The sequence below is a fragment of the Loxodonta africana genome, chromosome 6 (assembly GCF_030014295.1).
Source record: "Loxodonta africana isolate mLoxAfr1 chromosome 6, mLoxAfr1.hap2, whole genome shotgun sequence".
NCBI classification, from domain to species: domain Eukaryota; kingdom Metazoa; phylum Chordata; class Mammalia; order Proboscidea; family Elephantidae; genus Loxodonta; species Loxodonta africana.
In genome coordinates this window covers 2,897,257-2,916,725 of record NC_087347.1, presented here as the reverse complement: position 1 = coordinate 2,916,725, position 19,469 = coordinate 2,897,257, and the positions used below count along the sequence as shown (strand labels likewise).

Genomic DNA, 19,469 nt, shown 5'->3' with positions numbered 1-19,469 from the left:
AATACCAAATGCTGGTGTGGGTGTGGAGAGACGGAATCACTCATACACTGCTGGTGTTAAAATGGTACAGCCACTCTGGTAGACAATCTGGCAGCTTTTTTTTTTTTTTTTAATAAAACAAATGTACTCCTGGGCATTTATACAACAGAAACAGAAACTGATTCACACCAAAACTTGTACGTGAATGTTCATAGCAGCTCCATTCCTTGTAGCTAAAAACTGGAAACTAATCACTTGTCCTTCAAAAAGTGAATGGCTAAATAAACTGTGATACATACACACCATGGACTACTCCTCAGCAATAAAAACGAACAAACTGTTGATACACGCAACAGCTTGGATGGACTTCAGGGGAATTATGCTGAGTGGAAAAAAATACATCAAAAGGTCAAGTGCTGCAAAATTCCATATATATAACATTCTTGAAATAACAAAATTATAGAGATGGAGAACATAATGGCTGTCAACAGGGCTAAGGGAAGAGGGGCATGAGTAGGTGTGGCTAGGAGGGACAGTAAGATGGAGTCTTCTGGCAATGAAATGTTCTGTATCTTGATCGTTCTTGGTGTTAGGTGTCATCAAGTTGGTTCCAACTCATAGCAATCCTATGTACAACAGAATGAAACATTGCTCAGTTCTGTGCCATCCTCACAATCACTGTTATCCTTGAGCCCTCTTGTGAACTGAATTATGCCTGCCAAAAAATGTGTGTATCAACTTGGCTAGCCATAATTCCCAGCATTGTATGGTTGTCCTCCATTTTGTGATTGTAATTTTATGTTAAAGAGGATTAGGGTGGGATTGAAACACCCTTACTAAGGTCACATCCCTGATCCAATGTAAAGGGAGTTTCCCTGGGGTGTGGCCTGAACCACTTTTCATCTAACACAAGATAAAAGGAAAGGGAAGCAAGCAGAGAGTTGGGGACCTCAAACCACCAAGAAAGAAGCACCAGGAGCAGAGTGTGTCCTTTGGACCTGGGGTTCCTGCATGGAGAAACTCCACGTTCAAGGAAAGATTAACGAGAAAGACCTTCCTCCAGAGACAACAGAGAGAGAAAGCTTTCCCCTTGAGGTGACACCATGAATTTGGACTTTTAGCTTACTTTACTGTAAGGAAAGAAATTTCTTTGTTAAATCTATCCACTTGTGGTATTTCTGTTACACCAGCACTAGATGACTAAGACAAGCCCATTGTTGCAGCCACTGTGTCAGTCCACCCCATTGAGGGACTTCCTATTTTTCACTGGCCCTCTACCAAACATGATGTCTTTCTCCAGGGACTGGTCCCTTCTGATACCATGTCCAAAGTATGTTAGGTGAAGTCTCGCCATCCTTGCTTTTAATGAGCACTCTGGCTGTACTTCTTCCAAGACAGATTTGTTCCTTTTTCTGGCAGTCTGTGGTATATGCAATATTCTTCTCCAACACCTTAATTCAATAGCATCAATTCTTCTTTGCTCTTCTTTATTCATTGTCTATCTTTCACTTGCATATGAGGCAATTGAAACCATCATGATTTGAATCGGGAGCACATCAGTCCTTGAAGTGACATCTTTGCTTTTTAACACTTTAAAGAGATCTTTTGCAGCAGGTTTACCCAATGCAATGTGTCATTTGATTTCTTGACTGCTGCTTCCATGGCTGTTGATTGTGGATCCAAGTAAAATGAAATCTTTGACAACTTCAATCTTTTCTCCATTTATCATAATGTCATTTATTGGTCCAGTTGTGCGAATTTTTGTTTTCTTTATGTTGAGCGTAATCCATACTGAAGGCTGTAGTCTTTGATCTTCATCAGTAAATGTTTCAAGTCTTCTTCACTTTCAGCAAGCAAGGTTATGTCATCTGCATAATGCAGGTTGCTAATGAGTCTTCCTCCAATCCTGATGCCATATTCTTCTTCATATAGTCCAGCTTTCTCAGATTATTTTTTCTTAGCATACAGATTTAATAAGTATGATGAAAGAACGCAGCCCTGACACACACCATTCTTGACTTTAAACAACGCAGTATTCCCATGTTCTGTTCGAATAACTGCTTCTTGGTCTAAGTACAGGTTCCTCATGAGCACAATCAAGTGTTCAGCAATTCCCATTCTTCACAATGTTATTCATAATTTGTTATGATTCACATAGTTGAATGCCTTTGCTTAGTCAATAAAACACAGGTAAACAACTTTCTGGTATTCTCTGCTTTCGGCCAGGATCCATCTGACATCATTAATAATATCCCTTGTTCCATGTCCTCTTCTAAATCCAGCATGAAATTCCTAGCAAGTTTTTCCTTTGTTGAAATTGATAAACTGATTCTAAAATGAATACGGAAATGCATAAACAATCATGAAGATGACACAGCATCAGGCGATGTTTTGTTCTGTTGTAAACAGTGGAAGCCAATTCACTGGCAACTAACAACAACAAAGAAGAGTCAAGGCAATCTTGAAGAAAAAAGAACAAAGAGGAATGATTTACTGACAGATATCAAGATGTATGAAAAAGCTATATTAATGATGGTATTGGTGCAGGAATAGAAAAAAGGAAGGGAATAAGGAGTACAAAAATAGATGCATACATGTATGGTGATTTGATTTATGAAAAGAATGACATTGCAGAGGGGAAAGCATGGTCTTTTCATTAAATGCTATTGGGTCAATTTTGATATCCATGTGAAAAAGAATGAATTTTGACCTTTACTTCATACCATAAATAAATATCAGTTTCAGATGAATTGTAAAAATAAAAATGAGAGGTAAAACAATAAAGCTTCTAGAATGAAATGGGGGATATCTTCATGACTTTGGGATAGGCAAAAAATTCTAAAATGGAACTCTTTTAAAAGTAACCATAAACAGAAAAAATGGACACGTGAGGCATCATTAAAATAAGGAACTTCTCTCCACCAAAAGACACTGTTGAGAGAATGAAAATGTGAGTCCACGAACTGGAAGATAATTACTGCAATAAGTATAACCAGCAAAGGACTTGTATCCAGAATATATTAAAAACTCCAACATATAAAAAAGAAAAAGAGACACAAATATAAACATAGATAAAAGACTTGTATGGACACTTCAGAAAGGGGATATGCAAATGAGCAATAACCACTAGACATATGAACAGATGCTCACCTTCACTGATCATCAGAGGAACGCATATTAAGGTCACAATGACATAACACTACAACTCTGGTGGAATGTCTCCATCAAAAATTACTGATATTAGCAAGTGTTGGTAAGGATATGGAGCTACTGGAATTCTCATACATTACTAGCGGGCGTGAAAATCAGTACACTTACTTTGGAAAACAGTTTTGCAGTTTCTGCTAAAACTGACCATGCACAAAACTTATGTCACAGCAATTCTACACCTAGATACACAGTGTGCAAAATTGTGTAAAATTGTGTATATGCATTGTCTTGGACATCTAGTGTTGCATAACAGAAACACCACAAGTGGATGGTTTCACAAAGAGAAGTTTATCTTCTCACAGTCCAGTAGGCTAGAAGTCCATATTCAGGGTGCTAGCTCCAGGAAAAGGCTTTCTCTCTCTGTAGGCTCTGGAGGAAGGTTCTTGTCATCAGTCTTTCCTTGGTCTGGGGGCATCTCGGCGCAGGAACCTCAGGGCCAAAGAACATACTCTGCTCCTGGTGCTGCTTTCTTGGTGGTATGAGGTCCCCAACTGTCTGCTTCCCTTTGCTTTTGAGAGATAAAAGGTGGTGCAGGCCACACCCCAGGGAAACTCCTTTATATTGGATCAGGGAGGTGGCCTGGTAAGGGTGTTACAATCCTACTCTAAACCTCTTTAACATAAAATTACAGTCACAAAATGGAGGAGAACCACAGAATACTGGGAATCATGGCCTAAACAAGTTAATACACACATTTTGTGGGGGACGTAATTCAGGGCACGACATGCATGTTAACCATACGAGGGGGCATTGGTAGTTCAGTTGTACAATTCTCACCTTCCAGGCCAGAGACCTGGGTTTGATTTCTGACAAATGCACCTCACGCACAGCCACCGCTCATTTGACTGTGGGGTCTTGCATGTTGCCATGATGCTGAACAGGTTTCAGCAGATCTTCTGAACTAAGGTATACTAGGAAGAAAGGCCTAGTCATCTAATTTTGAAAATCATCCAGTGAAAGCCCTATGGATCAGTCCTACCCAAAACCGATCATGGGAATGGTGAAGGACCAGACAGCATTTTGTTCCATTATGCACGGGGTTGCCCTGAATCTGCGGCCAACTCAATTGCAGCTACCAATAACAGCAATATTAATCATAACATGTGAGCCAGAATATTTATACAGCACTATTGAAAATAGATAGCATTCATAATATTTTCTATCAACATTAAGAAGTGTAAATATATTGAGATATATTTATATGATGGACTATTATACAGCAACAAGAATACATGAATCATTGCTACATGCAAAATCATCAATGATTCATCCAAGCACATGTCTGAACAAAAAACCGTATTTTATGAATCTATTCATAACACCAAAACTAAAACTTGGTGTTAGAAGTTAGTGGCTAGCATGGGGCAGGGATATTGACTGGGAGGGGACATGGCAGGGCTTCTAACTCATGATCTGGGTGCTGGCTCCAGAACTGTGCTCCCTTTATGAAGACACAGCCAGACAAAGGCTTATTAGTTGTATACAGTTTTATAGGTATGTTTAACTTTATCTAAAAACTTACATTACAAAGCACAAATTATCATGGAAGTGTTATTTTAGTATCACCAAAAATTATATTCTGGAACATTCGATTGTCCTATGATGGAGCATGACCAAAGCCTGAAGCCTTCTTCAAAGCATCCTTAAACTCCATGTTCCGCAGACAGTAGATCAAAGGGTTTATTATCGGAGTGAGAACAGTGTAAACAGCAGAGATGAGTTTATTGGAGCTCCGGGAATCAATGGCCTGGGGTCGGACATAGATGAAGATCATGGCCATGTAGAAGATGGTGACTACAGTGAGGTGGGAGGCACAGGTGGAGAAGGCCTTCCAACGGCCGGTGGCTGAAGGGATGCGCAGGACAGCCAGGGTGATGTGTCCATAGGAGAGCGCTGTGGCCACCAGTGGGAACACCAGGATGATGAAGGCCAGAATGAAGTCCACCAGCTCTGCAGTCGAGAAGCCTGTGCAGGCTAGTTTGAGGATGGGAGAAATGTCACAGAAAAAGTGGTTCAAGACACTGGAGCCACAGAATGTAGCACTGGATATAAAGTAGACCTTTATCATGGAGATGGTGAAGCCACTCACAAAGGAGAAGGCCACCAGCTGGACACAGAGCCCTGTGGTCATGATGACTTGGTAGCGCAGGGGGTGGCAGATGGCCACATATCGGTCATAGGCCATGGAGGCCAGAAGCACACACTCTGTGCAAACCAGGGAGCTGAAGAAGTAGAGCTGAGTCATGCATCCCACGAAGGAGATGCGCTTCCTCTGAAGGAGGGAGCCATCCAACATCTTGGGGATGATGTCCGACACGTACCAAATCTCCAAAGAAGACATGGAGCTCAGAAAGTAGTACATGGGCCTATGGAGGGAGGTGCTGCTCCAGACGGTGAAGATGATGGCCAGATTCTCCACCAGGACAAAAAGATACGTGAGCAGGAAGATGAGGAAGAACACATACTGCATACCAGGGGCCGAGGGGAAGCCCACCAGAATGAAGGTGCTGACCTTGGTCACGTTCTCTCCCTTCATTCCTCTGGGCTTGGGAGCTGCACGTCTGCAAAACATCACCGAGCCAGAGTAAAGGGGTGAAGGGCAGCTGGGGAGAGAGGATCAGAGCTAATCCTCAAGGGTGTGATTGTCCTGCTTCCAAAGAAAAAAATTAAAAAAGAACAGTTGCTTTTGAGTCAATTCTGACTCATGGCAACCCTAAAGGACAGAGTAAAATGGCCCTATAGGGTTTCCAAGGAGCAAATTGTGGATTCAAACTGCCGAACTTTTGGTTAGCAGCCGAAATCTTAACCACTGAGCCATCAGGGCTCCGCTTCCAAAGATCAGACTCCTGGAATTCGGGAGCAACATGACAGAGCAATCAGATGTTTATTTGCCACGTGTGAAGTAGAAAAATCCTCTGTGCTTACATTTAGATATCGTAAGGAGGCAGTAACCAGGGACAGAAGATATGCTGAGAAATAGGTGTTTGGGACTTAGGGAGGGAGGCTGTTCGCATGGCCCCTTCTGAAGAGGAAGCTCAGAACCAAGATTAGTATATTTGTTCTACTGTTTGAATTTGGAGCCTAATTCAAAAAGCAAGCAAGTGAAAGTATGCCTTGGATTTTCCAGCCTTTGCCAGCATTCCTCCCAGCCCCACCACTGCCTCAATCATAATGCAGATTTATTAACTGGCCTCCCTAAGCTTTCAGAAATGGCAAGGCTGGTGCTCAATCTCTTTTGTGTTGTGCATGTTATTGGAAATTCTCTACAGAGGTGGCGAATTGGGTACAAACTGGGACCCCGTCCATGACTTTCCCATAAAGAGTGAGTCCTCGTGGTCTGAGAAGCCCCTATAAGTGAACGTGATTCGTCCAAGCGTCTCTGGCTCTGTGTGACCCAGGTGCTCTTACCCCCACCCCCCAGCACACACAAAGACAAGAAATGGCAAGAAAAGAGGTGCCTCAGGGTACAGTTTTGAAGTCGGGAAGACATGGCTGTCCCCAGTCAATTTCAAGGACTTACAATTTCCTTTAAGATGTTAACTGAAACTTAATGTCTCTTTTAAGGCAAAGCAGTTATAATCCCCTACCATTAAAGGGGTCTCCCTGTCTAAAGCGGAATATTTCCTCTCTAAAGCGATGGTGATCTTCTGTCTGGCTGAGCAGGCTTCCCAGTTCACAAAGACTGGGGCTTCTTGGGAGGTATGGGCCCTAGTGCTGTCACTGGGTTTGTCTCGGGGCTCCCGTTCTCATGCTCCTCATCCCACTGGGCGGTAGAGTCCCCTCCCCAGGTTTAAGCTTATTATTTGGGCAGTAGAAAACCCTGCGGAGCAGTTCTACTGTCTAACACATGGGCTCACCATGAGTCAGAGGCAGATTCGACAGCTGGTAACAACAAAGAGATCATTAATGAGCTGGCGACTTAATCACTAGATTGGTTGCTTAAACACAAAATTTTGTTTATTTACAAATTAAGGGGTCTCAAGAGGCTGTTCTCTCCTTCACCTGAACTTTCGACAGTGGTTTTTTTTTTTTTTTAATAAACTTTCTGCTTTGGAGTAATTTTAGACTTAGAGAAAAGGTACAAAGACAGTGCGGCACGTTTCCTTATCCCCTTCGTCCAGCTTCCCCTGAGGTTCACATCTGACACAGCTAGGACACATTTGTCAGGAATAAGAGATTAACACTGGTACAATACTACATATTGCATGGGGCAAATCTGCTGCAAAAGGCTCTTTAAAGTGTTAAAAAGCAAGGATGTCACCTTGAGGACTAAGGTGCGCCTGACCCAAGGCATGGTATTTTCAATTGCCTCATATGCATGCATAAGCTGGACACTGAATAAAGAAGGCTGAAAAAGAATCGATGCATTTGAATAACGATTTTAGAGAAGAATATTGAATATACCATTGACTGCCAGAAGAACGAACAGGTCTGTCTTGGAAGAAGTACAGCCAGAGTGCTCCATAGAGGCGAGAATGGCAAGACTCAGTTTCACGTACTTTGGCCGTGTTATCATGTCCTTGGAGAAGGACATCAACATCATGCTTGGTAAATTCGAGGGTCAGCAAAAAAAAAAAAAAAAAGGGAGAGGTCAACAAGACAGATTGACACAGTGGCTGCAACAATGGTTTCAAGCAGATCACTGTGAGGATGGCGCGGAACTGGGCAGTGTTTCATTCTGTTGTGCGTGGGGTCACTATGAGTGAAAAAGACTCGATGGCACCTAACAACACAACAACATTACTGTTTACCAATTTTTTTCTCACCTATATGCTTTTTCTGTTCCACAATCCAATGCAGGATTCCACATTGTGTTTAGAATATTGTACTTTTTATTTGGTTTTTCTTTCCAGGCCCTTGTACGGAGATTGAAAGGTCAACTGAATTTGGATGAAGAAGCCCCAGATCCTTTAGTCATAAACAAAGTTCTCCAAACTTTTTAAGAGAACCTAAGTGATAAGAGTGAAGATTTTTGTACCCCAGAGAGGAGGTATTTTTAGGGGTCCATGAGTGGGATATCGCAGTCATGGCTCTCCCTTCCTCTGTTTGCACCGCCCACTTGCAGCCACCTGCAAGGATACCTTGTCTTGTACCTGCAGAATCACCTGGCTCAGGATGAGATAGTGCTGGGCTGGGGGCAGCTGTGCTCTGCTCTGTTCCATCCACAAAAGCTCTGTGCTGGGGTGGGGAGCAATATTAGGAACTAGGGCCCAGCCTGGCCTGACATCCATGATTTGATACCCACCCCAGGAGCACCGTAGGCCACTGGGCTGGGTGCTGGTGAGGAGGCTGCAGAGAGAAGCCCTGCCAAGCCCCTGCCCAAATTGGGAGGTCATGCGGAGTGGGGCCTCTCCATCATACACACTCACAGGTGCAGCTCTCCACTATGCAAGTCTGCAACACGCTCGAAAAACCAGCAGGACAAGCCAGTCACAGGGTGGGAGTGCAGTCCTTCTTTGGGTTGGGAAGCCTCCCTGTGAACTGCTGTAGCTGTCTACAGGAGCAAGGGGCAGCTCCTCCTGTGTCCCACGGACGCTGCCTGGACACAGGGACCAGACACAGCTCCAACAAGCTGGTGAGAAGTGGGCTGGCTGTGGAGCTGGGGAAGGACAGACGTGGCTTAATATAGCTCGGGGACTCCAGGGCCCAATTACCTGAGTGCAGAGGCCGCTGCCCACACTGCCAATTAGCAGGGCAGCCCACCTCAGAGCCGCTGGGGCCAGCCAGCCCACAGGGCACGGGAGTACCAGAGCCCCTGTGTCATAGGTCCTGGTTTGGGTCCATCACTGGCCACCCTAGCAGCTGCCTCTTGTACAGGCTGGAGGAATCACTGTCCCTGGTCACCTGAGGCCCTACAATCAGCACGAGTCAGCGAATGCCTTTGCTGGGAGCCAGACCACACATCTGCAGGACACACGCCTCTGTCAGCAGGAGTGGGACAGGAGGCTGGGGGTCAAGGCCCATCACAGTGGCCCATCAGCCTGCCATACACACAGCCAACAGGGACTCTGAAAAATGCTGGGATGGGGTCTCTGCAGGACCACCCTCTCAGAGCAGAGGACTAGCTGTGGCCTGCAAGCCTGAGAGCTTCCTCTCTGCTCTCCACTCTCCTGGCTCTGCCCTGCTGTCCTCATTCTAATCCCACTGTCCACTGATGGTCCTCACACAGGCCTAGAACCAGCCTCCCTCCCTCAGGGCTTTTGGACTCACTTTTCCCTCCCTTTGGAATGTTCTTCCCCAGGTGTCTGCTTGTCTCTGTACATCCCTTCTTCCTGTCCCACGCCCTCCCCCATTCACGAATTTCATACTTGCCTCCCCTGTGGGGTCAGTTTCCTAGGGCTGCTTAGCAAATCGACACAAATTGAGTAGCTTAGATGACAGAAATATATTCTCTCACAGTTCTGGAGGCTGAGAATACGAATTCAGGGCATCAGCAGGGCCACACTCTCTCCAAAGGCTCTGGGAAGGATTCTCCCTTGTCTCTTCCGGATCTGGTGGCTCCAGACTTCCCTGGATTGTAGCCACATCATGCCTCCATCTTCACATGGCCTTCTCTTCTTCTATATGTTTCAAATTTTGCTCTGTGTGTCTCTTATAAGGGCACTTGTCATTCGGCTTAGAGTCACCCACCTAATCCAGGAGGATCTCCTCAACTCAAGGTCCTTCACTTAATCACATCTGCAAAGAGCCTTTTTCCAAAGAAGGCCACACTCATGGGTTAAGGGATTTTATGAAGACATCTTTGGTGGGGAACTTTTCAACTACCACACCTGCTGTGATTTTTCTCTCTAGCACATATTCCTGAATGTCGTGCTGAGCATTTTACTTATATTCAGCGTCTCTTCTCTTCCTTAAAAGGATGTAAACTCCAGGAGGGCTGAGATTTTTTTTTTTTTTTTCATTTTACTTTTTTTAAATTGTACTTTAGCTGAAGCTTTACAGAACTAATTAGTTTCTCATTAAACAATTAATACACATATTGTTTTGTGACATTGGTTGCCAACCCCACGACATGTTGACACTTTCCCTTCTCAGCCTTGGATTCCCTGTTACCAGCTTTCCTGTCCCCTCCTGCCTTATTGTTCTTATCCCTGAGCTGCTGTGCCCGTTTAGGCTTGTTTTGTTCTATGGGTCTGTCTAATCTTTGGCTGAAGGGTGAACTTCAGGGGTGACTTCAGTACTGAGTTAAAAGAGTTTCTGTGGGCCATACTCTAGGGATTTCTCCAGACTGTAAGTTTGGACTTTTTGTGTGAGTTTGAATTTTGTTCTACATTTTCTCCAGCTCTGTCCGGGACCGTCTATTGTGATCCTTGTCAGGGCAGCCAGTGGTGGTAGCTGTGCTGGACCCAGCCTGATGGAGGCTGTGGTAGCTGTGATTCATTAGGCCTTTGGACTAATCTTTCCCTTGTGCGTTTAGTTTTCTTCATTCTCCCTTGCTCCAGACTGGGAATGCTGAGATTTTTTTATTGTTTTGTTCATTTTTGTTCTTCAAGTGGCTAGATTAGTGCTGGTGCATAGTAGGTGAATGGATGGATGGATAGATGGGTGGATATATATATATATATATACATATATAGAGAGAGAGGTATGTAGATAGAGAGAGAGGCAAATAGAGAGAGAGAATGGTTGGATGGAAGGATGGATAGAAGGAAGGAGAGAAGGAAGGAAGGAAGGAAGGAAGGATGGATGGATGGATGGATGGATGGATGGATGGATGGATGGATGGATGGATGGATGGATGGATGAGTCAGTTAGTTGTGACCAGAGAAGAGTATGGATGGAGGAGACAATGGGTTTTCCCGGGGGAGTTATCAGTTTCTGGCCAAGCTGTGTGGGGAGGAATGCTGGCTCTCAGGAGTTCTGTGGGCAGCTCCCAGCACAGTAACTGTCAGCTGAGAGCATTGTCTGGGGTCCCAGGCTGGTGGGCAACACAGGATGCTCTTACCTGGGACTCATGCCCTTTTTCTGAATGATGGAGGTTCTCCTGGTCTGATGAGAGGACCAGGTGGTGAGTGGGAGATGGACAATCAGCTGAACATGGAGACATGGAGGAAACTTCCCACCTGGATCCTTAGAAGGCTCAGTCCTCACTCTACACTGATGGTGGGGTCACTGAGGGGGCATGTGGGCTCTGGGAACCATGGGAAGCTGGGGGTGGACAGGCAATGTGCCAGGAACAACATGGGGCTGTGAAACACTTGAGAGGCTGGGCAGAGAAGAAGAGTTCAGAAGTGAGATTTGCCAGAAATGGTCCATAGAGTTTTTTGGCTATAATCATTATGAAAGAAGATTACCAGGCTTTTCTTCTGTGTTGCCACTGGGTGGGTTTGAACTGCTAACCTTTAGGTTAGTAGTTGAGCACAAATTGTTTGTGCCACCCAGAGACCTTGAATGGTAGACAGATAAATTAAAGTGACACAACATTCTTTTGCCAAAGTTTAGCTATTTCCTTCTTTATTAAGCATACCTCTGGTTTTTGTAAACTCTGAATAGATTCAAGAACTGCAAAAAAGTTCTGACTGAATTTCAGATGATTCTGACACTGTTTTGGAAGTACCCTACTCCTCCATTTTCCAGGACGTCTCTTTTCAGTTTTTTAAACATTTTTATCCAATTGTCTGATATACTGGTTTTTGAGCTCTGGGGTTAATCAGAGTCCCCTGGGTAGCTGTTTAACTTTTCAAGGTTCTGTATAGATGCTTGGGTGCCACATCCTGAGATCTGCTCTCGAAGATCTTAGGGTCTTCAACACTCCCCATGTGAGCCTGTGCACCTGCCACCCCCACAGAATGCTCACTCTAAGATGTGAACTTTCTTTTCACAACTTGCAGGGCACAGCTTCTGGGGAATGATGCTGGGGTCTTGAGAGGGCTCCTTTTTTTTTTCCCTCAGATGGTTAGAAACTTCTCCTGAGCCTTGGGGTCTTAATTCGACAGATGTTTGTTGACTACCCACCAGATAACAAACCATGCTGGGCTGCAAAGATCCAACAAGGAATAAAGAACAGACATGGTCCCTGCCAACCTGGGTTTCTGCATGTATTACAGGTCACTCAGATGCCTTGCACAGTAATAACAACAATTTATTCTTGAAAAATCTGAGTGGGGGTAGGAGTGGGTGTTGACGTATGGAAAAAGGAGAGGTCAGACTCCAGCCCAGGCCCATTAGAAGAGAACATGTCTAGAGTGTTTATAACAAAGTGTTCGCTGGTCTTCACAATTCGAAGAATTGCTTTGCTTTGAGAACACTTGGGTCTCTTTTACCAAATAATCCAATATTTCAGTATCATAAAGCACCAGAATTTGTTTAGGATTTTAAAATCTCAGATGACCTGGTATGTTTTGCTTTCTCCTTAAATGTGTGGGGTAATCTTAAAAGTAAGGAAATTTTATCAAACTTTATCAAGTTCTGCTCTGCTTATGTATAAAATGAGGAAATTATGGTATTACAATACCAACAGTAATATCTATGATAATGATCTTCATGAGCTGAAACAGGAAAAGAGATGTGAAAAAACTTTTAAAAATTACGAAGCACTGCAACAATGTAAGGACCTTCCATTATTACAAATTAAACATTCTCATTAGATAGGCTGGAGTTTCTCAGCTGATGTTCTAGAAGGGTTGAATGCCAATGTGTGGCCTCCCAAACTGGAGTTGGACCAAAGCCTTCTTCAAGGCATCCTTAAATTCTTTGTTCTTCAGGCAGTAGATCAAAGGGTTCAAGATGGGGGTGAGGACAGTGTACAAAACAGAAATAAGTTTGTTAGAACTTCGTGTATCAATGGCCTGAGGCCGGACATACATGAACAGCAAGGCCATATAGAAGATGGTGACCACAGTGAGGTGGGAGGCACAGGTGGAGAAGGCCTTCCAACGGCCAGTGGCTGAAGGGACATGCAGGACAGCCAGAATGATGTGTCCATAGGAAAGCACGGTGGCCACCAGTGGGAACACCAGCATGATAAAGGCCAGGATAAAGTCTACCAGCTCTGCTGTCAACAAGTCTGTGCAGGCCAGTTTGAGGATGGGGGAAATATCACAGAAAAAGTGGTTCAAGACGTTGGAGCCACAGAACATAGCTCTGGAGATAAAGTAGATCTTGATCACAGAGATGGTGAAGCCACTCATAAAGGAGAAGGCCACCAGCTGGACACAGAGCCTCGTGGTCATGATGACTTGGTAGCACAGGGGGTGGCAGATGGCCGCATAACGGTCATAGGCCATGGAGGCCAGAAGCACACACTCTGTGCAAACCAGGGAGCTGAAGAAGTAGAGCTGAGTCATGCATCCCATGAAGGAGATGCGCTTCCTCTGAAGGAGGAAGCCATCCAACATCTTGGGGATGATGTCACACACATACCAGATGTCCAAGGAAGACATAATGCCCAGAAAGTAGTACATGGGCCTATGGAGGGATGTGCTATTCCAGACAGTGAGGATGATGGCCAGGTTCTCCACCAGGACAAAGAGGTACGTGAGCAGGAAGACGAGAAAGAGCACATACTGCATCCCGGGGGCTGAGGGGAAGCCCACTAGAATGAAGGCGCTGACCTCGGTGACATTCTTTCCCCTCATTCGTCTGTGCTTGGGAGCTGCGGGCCTGCAAAATATCACCAAGCCAGAATAAAGGGGTGAAGGGCAGCTGGGGAGAGAGAATCAGAGCTAACCCTCCAGGGTGAGATTAGGTCCTGACTTCCAAAGATCAGGTACCTGGTCTCTGGAAGAGTCATACCCGAGTTTAGTATTAAGTGTCAGATTCTGTGTAGGTTCTAGATCTCCACGAGATGGGATTATACTAAGGTTAGGTTTCTGGAATACTCTGCCTCCACCCCAAGTAGCTCACAAAGTTCTTGAAACTGCAATTTTCTTAAAATCGAAATTCATCAAAGAATCTAATAATGGTAAAGGAAGTCCACAGTTCTCCATGGTAAAGGAAGTCCACAGTTCTCCATGGTAAAGGAAGTCCACAGTTCTCCATGGTAAAGGAAGTCCTCAGCTCACCACACTCCCTTCTCCCTTACCACCGCTCAGGGTCATCCAGGCCTATAACTGGGTGGCTAGCATTGTTCTTCAAGGAGCCCTGGTGGCACAGCAGTTAAGAGCTAGGTGGCTAACTGAAAGGTTAGTGGTTCAAACTCACCAGCCACTCTGTGAGAGAAAGATGTGGCAGTCTGCTTCCATAAAGATTACAGCCTTGGAAACCCTACGGGGCAGTTCTACTCTGTCCTATAGGGTCACTATGAGTAGGAATCAACTTGATGGCAATGGGTAGCATGCTCTTCTACACTAGTGGATGATTGAATTTTGCTTGGTTTCAGACTTGGTTCTATAAAAGCAAGTGACATAGGCAGGGCTCAAGTGATAACGGGGTGGGTCTCGTCCAGGTTAACCAGAACCCAAACCCAGACACATCCATGGAGCCAGGACATCTTCCATAGAGCAGGAGACTCCCAGGCCAAGATGAGAAGCTGATCTGGTGTCTATCTTTTTGCCATAACAAGGCCCCTTTAATATACTGTAAAGGAACAAAAAGTCAAAAACCAATAACATTAAAAAGATACAGAGGGGACTACCAGCAAAGAAAAGATTTCAGCAAAGTTCTGGAAGAGAGCAAACAGACCGTAGGAATGTGTCTGAAGGCTTGTGGCTGAGAAAGAAGGGCCTGGCAGTCTGCTTCCACAAGAGTACAGCCAAAAAATCACTATGGAGCACAGATCTACCCTGAAGCACATGTGGCTGCCAGGAGTAGGAACCAACGTGATGGCAACAGGTTCAGGGCTTTTTGGTGGCAGAGGGCGGATTGGTAGCTGAGGAAGGAGCCATCTGCCCAGCACATGGCAAGTGTGATGGAGTGCAAGTGAGATGGGGTTGGGGACAGGGAATGAATACAGTCTATTCCAAGAGCCATTCAGGAGCTGCCCCTGTAGGGCTCTCTCCAGCCCCCTGTGTGGGCTGGTCCCCCAGAGCCTGCTCCAATGAACTAAAGGAACTGCTACCTCATCCTTATCATGTGCCAAGTATTTTAATGTAGATCATTTCATTTAATCCTCACCACAGTCCTGGAAAACACGGCGTACCATCTCCTTTTTCAGACGAACAACATGAGGCTCAGGAGAGAGGCTTATGGACTTACCCAAGTACGCAGCAGCACCAGGGCGCACACCAGAGTCTTCTAATCCCAAGGCTGTGGCTCTTCCCATCAGATATCAACAATAGAAAAAGTGAACCCATTTTGGTGTGAGCTACAAATTTGGAATTATTAAGGTGGATAGACATAGTTGCTGATTGCCTTCTGACATTACTCTAATAGGCTATAAAACAAAAGGTCACAGAGTAGATAGTATTATTCAGAGGAAAAGGCAGAGAATACCTTTTAAGAAACAAGTACAGGGATGTGGAAAATAGACTAGTTAAAGCAAATATTCAAATTATTAAACAAAGTAATTGGGAACAATTTAATTTTTCATCAGTAAGGGGCAGCCTAAGTAAGTTTTGCCACGTCTGTGCTAAGGAACACTAGGCAGTCATTGAAAAGAAAGGGCAGGGCTAGCTACAGATATAGAATGACTTCTGAGCTATACAGTTACAGTTTTTAAACGTTTAAACAGCGTGTAAGGAGCCCTGGAGGCATAGCGGTTAAGTGCTCTGCTGCTTACAGAGGGGTTGGTGGTTCAAACCCACCAGGCACCACCACAGGAGAAAGATGTTGCAGTCTGCTTCTCTAAAGACTGCAACCTCGGAAGCCCTGTGGGACAGTTCTACTCTGTTCTACAGGGTCGCTGCGGTACAATTAATTACTTTTGTGTGTGGCCTTTCTAGATATGGTCTTGCGACTCCCACCTAGGTGACTGGGTAGGCCTGTGCAAATAAGATCATTGGGGCTCACTGAGAGGATTAATCAGTTTTGCCTTAAAAAAGAGCCAATTCCAGAGTGGAGAGAAGAGCCCGCCACCACCAAAGAAGGAGAGACTCGAAGCAGATACCCAGAGCAGAGACCTGAAGCAGAGACCGACAGTGGAGACCTGCAGGAGACCGTACAGTGGGCTTCCTGGCCCATGGAGCGAGAAAGCTGAGTGCCTTTGGACAGAGACTGAGGGCCAGGGAGAAGCCTACGCCTAATCCATGAATTTGGGACTTGCCAGCCTCCACAACCACATTAGCCATTTCCTTTACATGGATCATGAGTTCTATGAGACATTGCAGAAAATTAGGGAACCCAAAGTCAGGAGGGAGAGTACTGAGGGGAGATGGAGTAGTTGATGTTAGAGATGATGGAGTGGTACAGCAGCTTGGAAAAGTTGGACCTTCGGGGCATCTTTAACCTCTGTCTCATCGGAACCAGCTTTGTGCTGATTCTTACGAAAGAAATGATGCATTTAGTCGCTGCAGATCAGGATCAACTTGAAGGCAACAGGCTTATAGGGTGCCTCCCTTGGGATGAATAAAAGTATACACTGGTGTCGTGGATTGAATTGCATCCCTCCAAAATACGTGTCAACTTGGCTGGGCCATGATTCCCAGTATTTTGTGGTTGTCCACTATTTTGTGATCTGGTGTAATTAGCCTGTGTGTTATAAATCCTAACCTCTATGATGTTAATGAGGCAAGATTAGAAGCAGTTATGTTAATGACACGGGACACATCTACAGGATTAGGTTGTATCTTGGGTCAATCTCTTCTGAGACATAAAAGAGAGAAGCAAGTAGAGAGGAAACGGATCTCCTACCACCAAGAAAGAAAAGCCGAGAGCAGAGCACGTCCTTTGAACTCAGGGTCCCTGAGCTGAGAAAATCTTAGAGCCAGGTGAAGATTGATGACAAGGACCTTCTCCCAGAATTGACAGAGAGAGAAAGCCTTCCCCTGGACCTGGCACCCTGAATTCAGACTTCTAGCCTCCTAGACTGTGAGAATAAATTTCTGTTTGTTAAAGCCATCCACTTGTGGTATTTCTGGTGCAGCAGCACTAGGTGACTAAGACAACCAGTAACTAGTGTATATTAGTAGGCGATCTCTGAAGATCATGCCAGAAGCTGGGAACTGTCATCTCTGAGTGGGGAAAGTAGGTCCCTGGATGCAGGGGTGGCAGGGAGATGTTTTCACAATAAACCTTTTTCTACCTTCTAAATTCTGTTTCATATGCATCTATTTCTTATTCAAAATGGTAATACATGATTTATTTTTAAATTCTCTAAGTTCTTTAAAAAGAAAAAGTTACAGGTTGGATTAAAAATTCAACAAGTCAGCACTTTCCCAACCCACAGTTCCACACCTATGCTGAAAAACACATGTAGACTAAATGGATAAACTGGAATAAAGTGTGTCGTTCGATACATGACGCAGTTTTAAACGGCAAAGTGTTCCAAAATGCTGAAATTATAAATTACAGAATAGTAACAAAAGCATTTGTCTCCCCAAAATGGTATAGAAATAACACAAAAGAATACCTAAAAGAAATGTGAAAATCGAAAGATACTAATACATCTATCAGAGCACTAGTAAGTAGGTACACGATTAAGAAACTCAGTATTTGAACATTAAGCAACTAATACGAATTTAACAGAACGTTGGAGAAAAATACACAAGGAAATGCAGGGAATTGTAAAAACACCTGTTTGGTACCTGGCACATACCATTCCATAAATGGTAGCAATCAAGTGCACAAGGGTCGAATAAACAAAATGTGAGCAAATAGTTTTCTCATTAATATATTGATTTAACACAAACGACTTAAATCATGATGTGAGGTATCATCCCAAAACAAAACCAAAACCCACTGTCATTGAGTTGATTGCAACTCATGGCGATCCTATAGAAGAGAGTAGAACTGCCCTATAGAGTTTCCAGGGAGTGCCTGGCAGATTCAAACCGCCTACCTTTTGGTTAGCAGCCGTAGCTCTTAATCACTATGTCACCAGAGTGTCCGTAGGATGGTATAAAACCAAAGCCCAAAACCAAACCCGTTGCTGTAGAGTCGATTCTGACTCATAGTGACCCTAAAGGGCAGAGTAGAACTGCCCCGTTGGCTTTCCGAGGAGTAGCTGGTAGATTCAAACTGCTGACCTTTTGGTTAGGAGCCAAGCTCTTAGCCACTGCACCACCAAGACAGAATAAAGTGAAAGTACATTTAAATGAAGAGACATGCAAGGCCTCCTGCCTTTGCTCACTTCATCCCTTGTACCTGGAATGCTCCCTGGCCTGGCCCTGCCCCCACAGGTCTGGCTAGTCCTGCCAGTCCTCCTCTGTCCTCCCATCACCCCAGTCCTACCCCTATGTTGTCGCTGTCTACCCACAAGACTGAAAGCTCCTAAGACAGCTCGCTCACCACTGAGTCACAGCACCAAGCACAGTCCCCGGCACATGGTAGAAATCAACAGACTCAGAAGAACGGATGTTGATGGGAAACAAACGAAGGGAGTCTGCTGAAAACAAATATTTCAGCAAAAGATGGCAGATTTGAGGGCACCTGTTTATTTCCGCCGCCACAACCACCTGCACCCTCTTCTCCTTCCTCTTGGCACCCAAATCCCAGAGAAATTACTCAGACAATGTAAAAAATTAGAGGAGAACCCTCATCACACAGAAAGTTGGGAAAGGAAGTCATGCAAACGCCCAGAGTTTTGAAGACGTTGCCGAGCTCCCGCATGAGGTAGAGATAATGTACTCAGAAAGCTGACTTACAGGTCAGAGCTTCATGGGCGCTGTGGCCCCAGAGGATGCGGAGGGTGGCATTCTGGGCCCTCAGAGTCCCCTAGACTGGGAGGCGAGGGTGTGGGCTGGGGCGGGAGTGGCTATAAGACTGACGGAAGCACTGTCTGGGAGTCTCTGTCACCACAAATCAGAAGTGGAGTGGAAGGAGCTCAGGGGGCTTGTGGCAGGGTAAAGTACAGGCAGCAGCACTGCCAGGTGTTGGGAGATCAGTCGCTAGTTTTGGAACTTCCAGGAAAAAGAATCCTGAAAGCATCTAGGCAGAATCAAACCAAATTTACAAAATAGAAGATCAGTTGGATTAGCTTTAATTCTCACCAAAAAATTAGGGGCCGGCAAGACCGTGGCACAGCTTCTAACGAGTGATAAAGGCTGAGAACGTTGAAGACTATGTGAGGGTGTCAGAGGGACATCCTCAATAAGCGCTTGTTCTAAGTGAGAATTTACAGTCTCTTTTTCAGGATGAAGCTCAAAATGCTCCAGCTATAGCAGTCCCCAACCCAGGCTGTCACAGCATTAAATGAAACTTACAGAGAAGGAAAGAAACCACATTTAAACACAGCATTTAATCTT

At 44.8% G+C, this 19,469-nt stretch overlaps 2 protein-coding genes across 2 annotated transcripts; both read right to left on the bottom strand.

Annotated features, from left to right (window-relative positions):
* Positions 1–4,786: 4,786 nt before the first annotated feature.
* LOC100660521 (olfactory receptor 6B2) lies at positions 4,787–5,725 on the bottom strand. The gene has a single exon (XM_003421158.2). The coding sequence runs from the start codon at positions 5,723–5,725 to the stop codon at positions 4,787–4,789; it is 939 nt and encodes a 312-aa protein (XP_003421206.2).
* A 7,078-nt stretch (positions 5,726–12,803) lies between these two features.
* On the bottom strand, positions 12,804–13,807 carry LOC100660236 (olfactory receptor 6B2-like). Its single transcript, XM_003421157.3, has one exon. It carries the CDS (start codon positions 13,764–13,766, stop codon positions 12,804–12,806), a length of 963 nt encoding a protein of 320 aa, XP_003421205.1. The 5' UTR covers positions 13,767–13,807.
* Between the last annotated feature and the right edge of the window lie 5,662 nt (positions 13,808–19,469).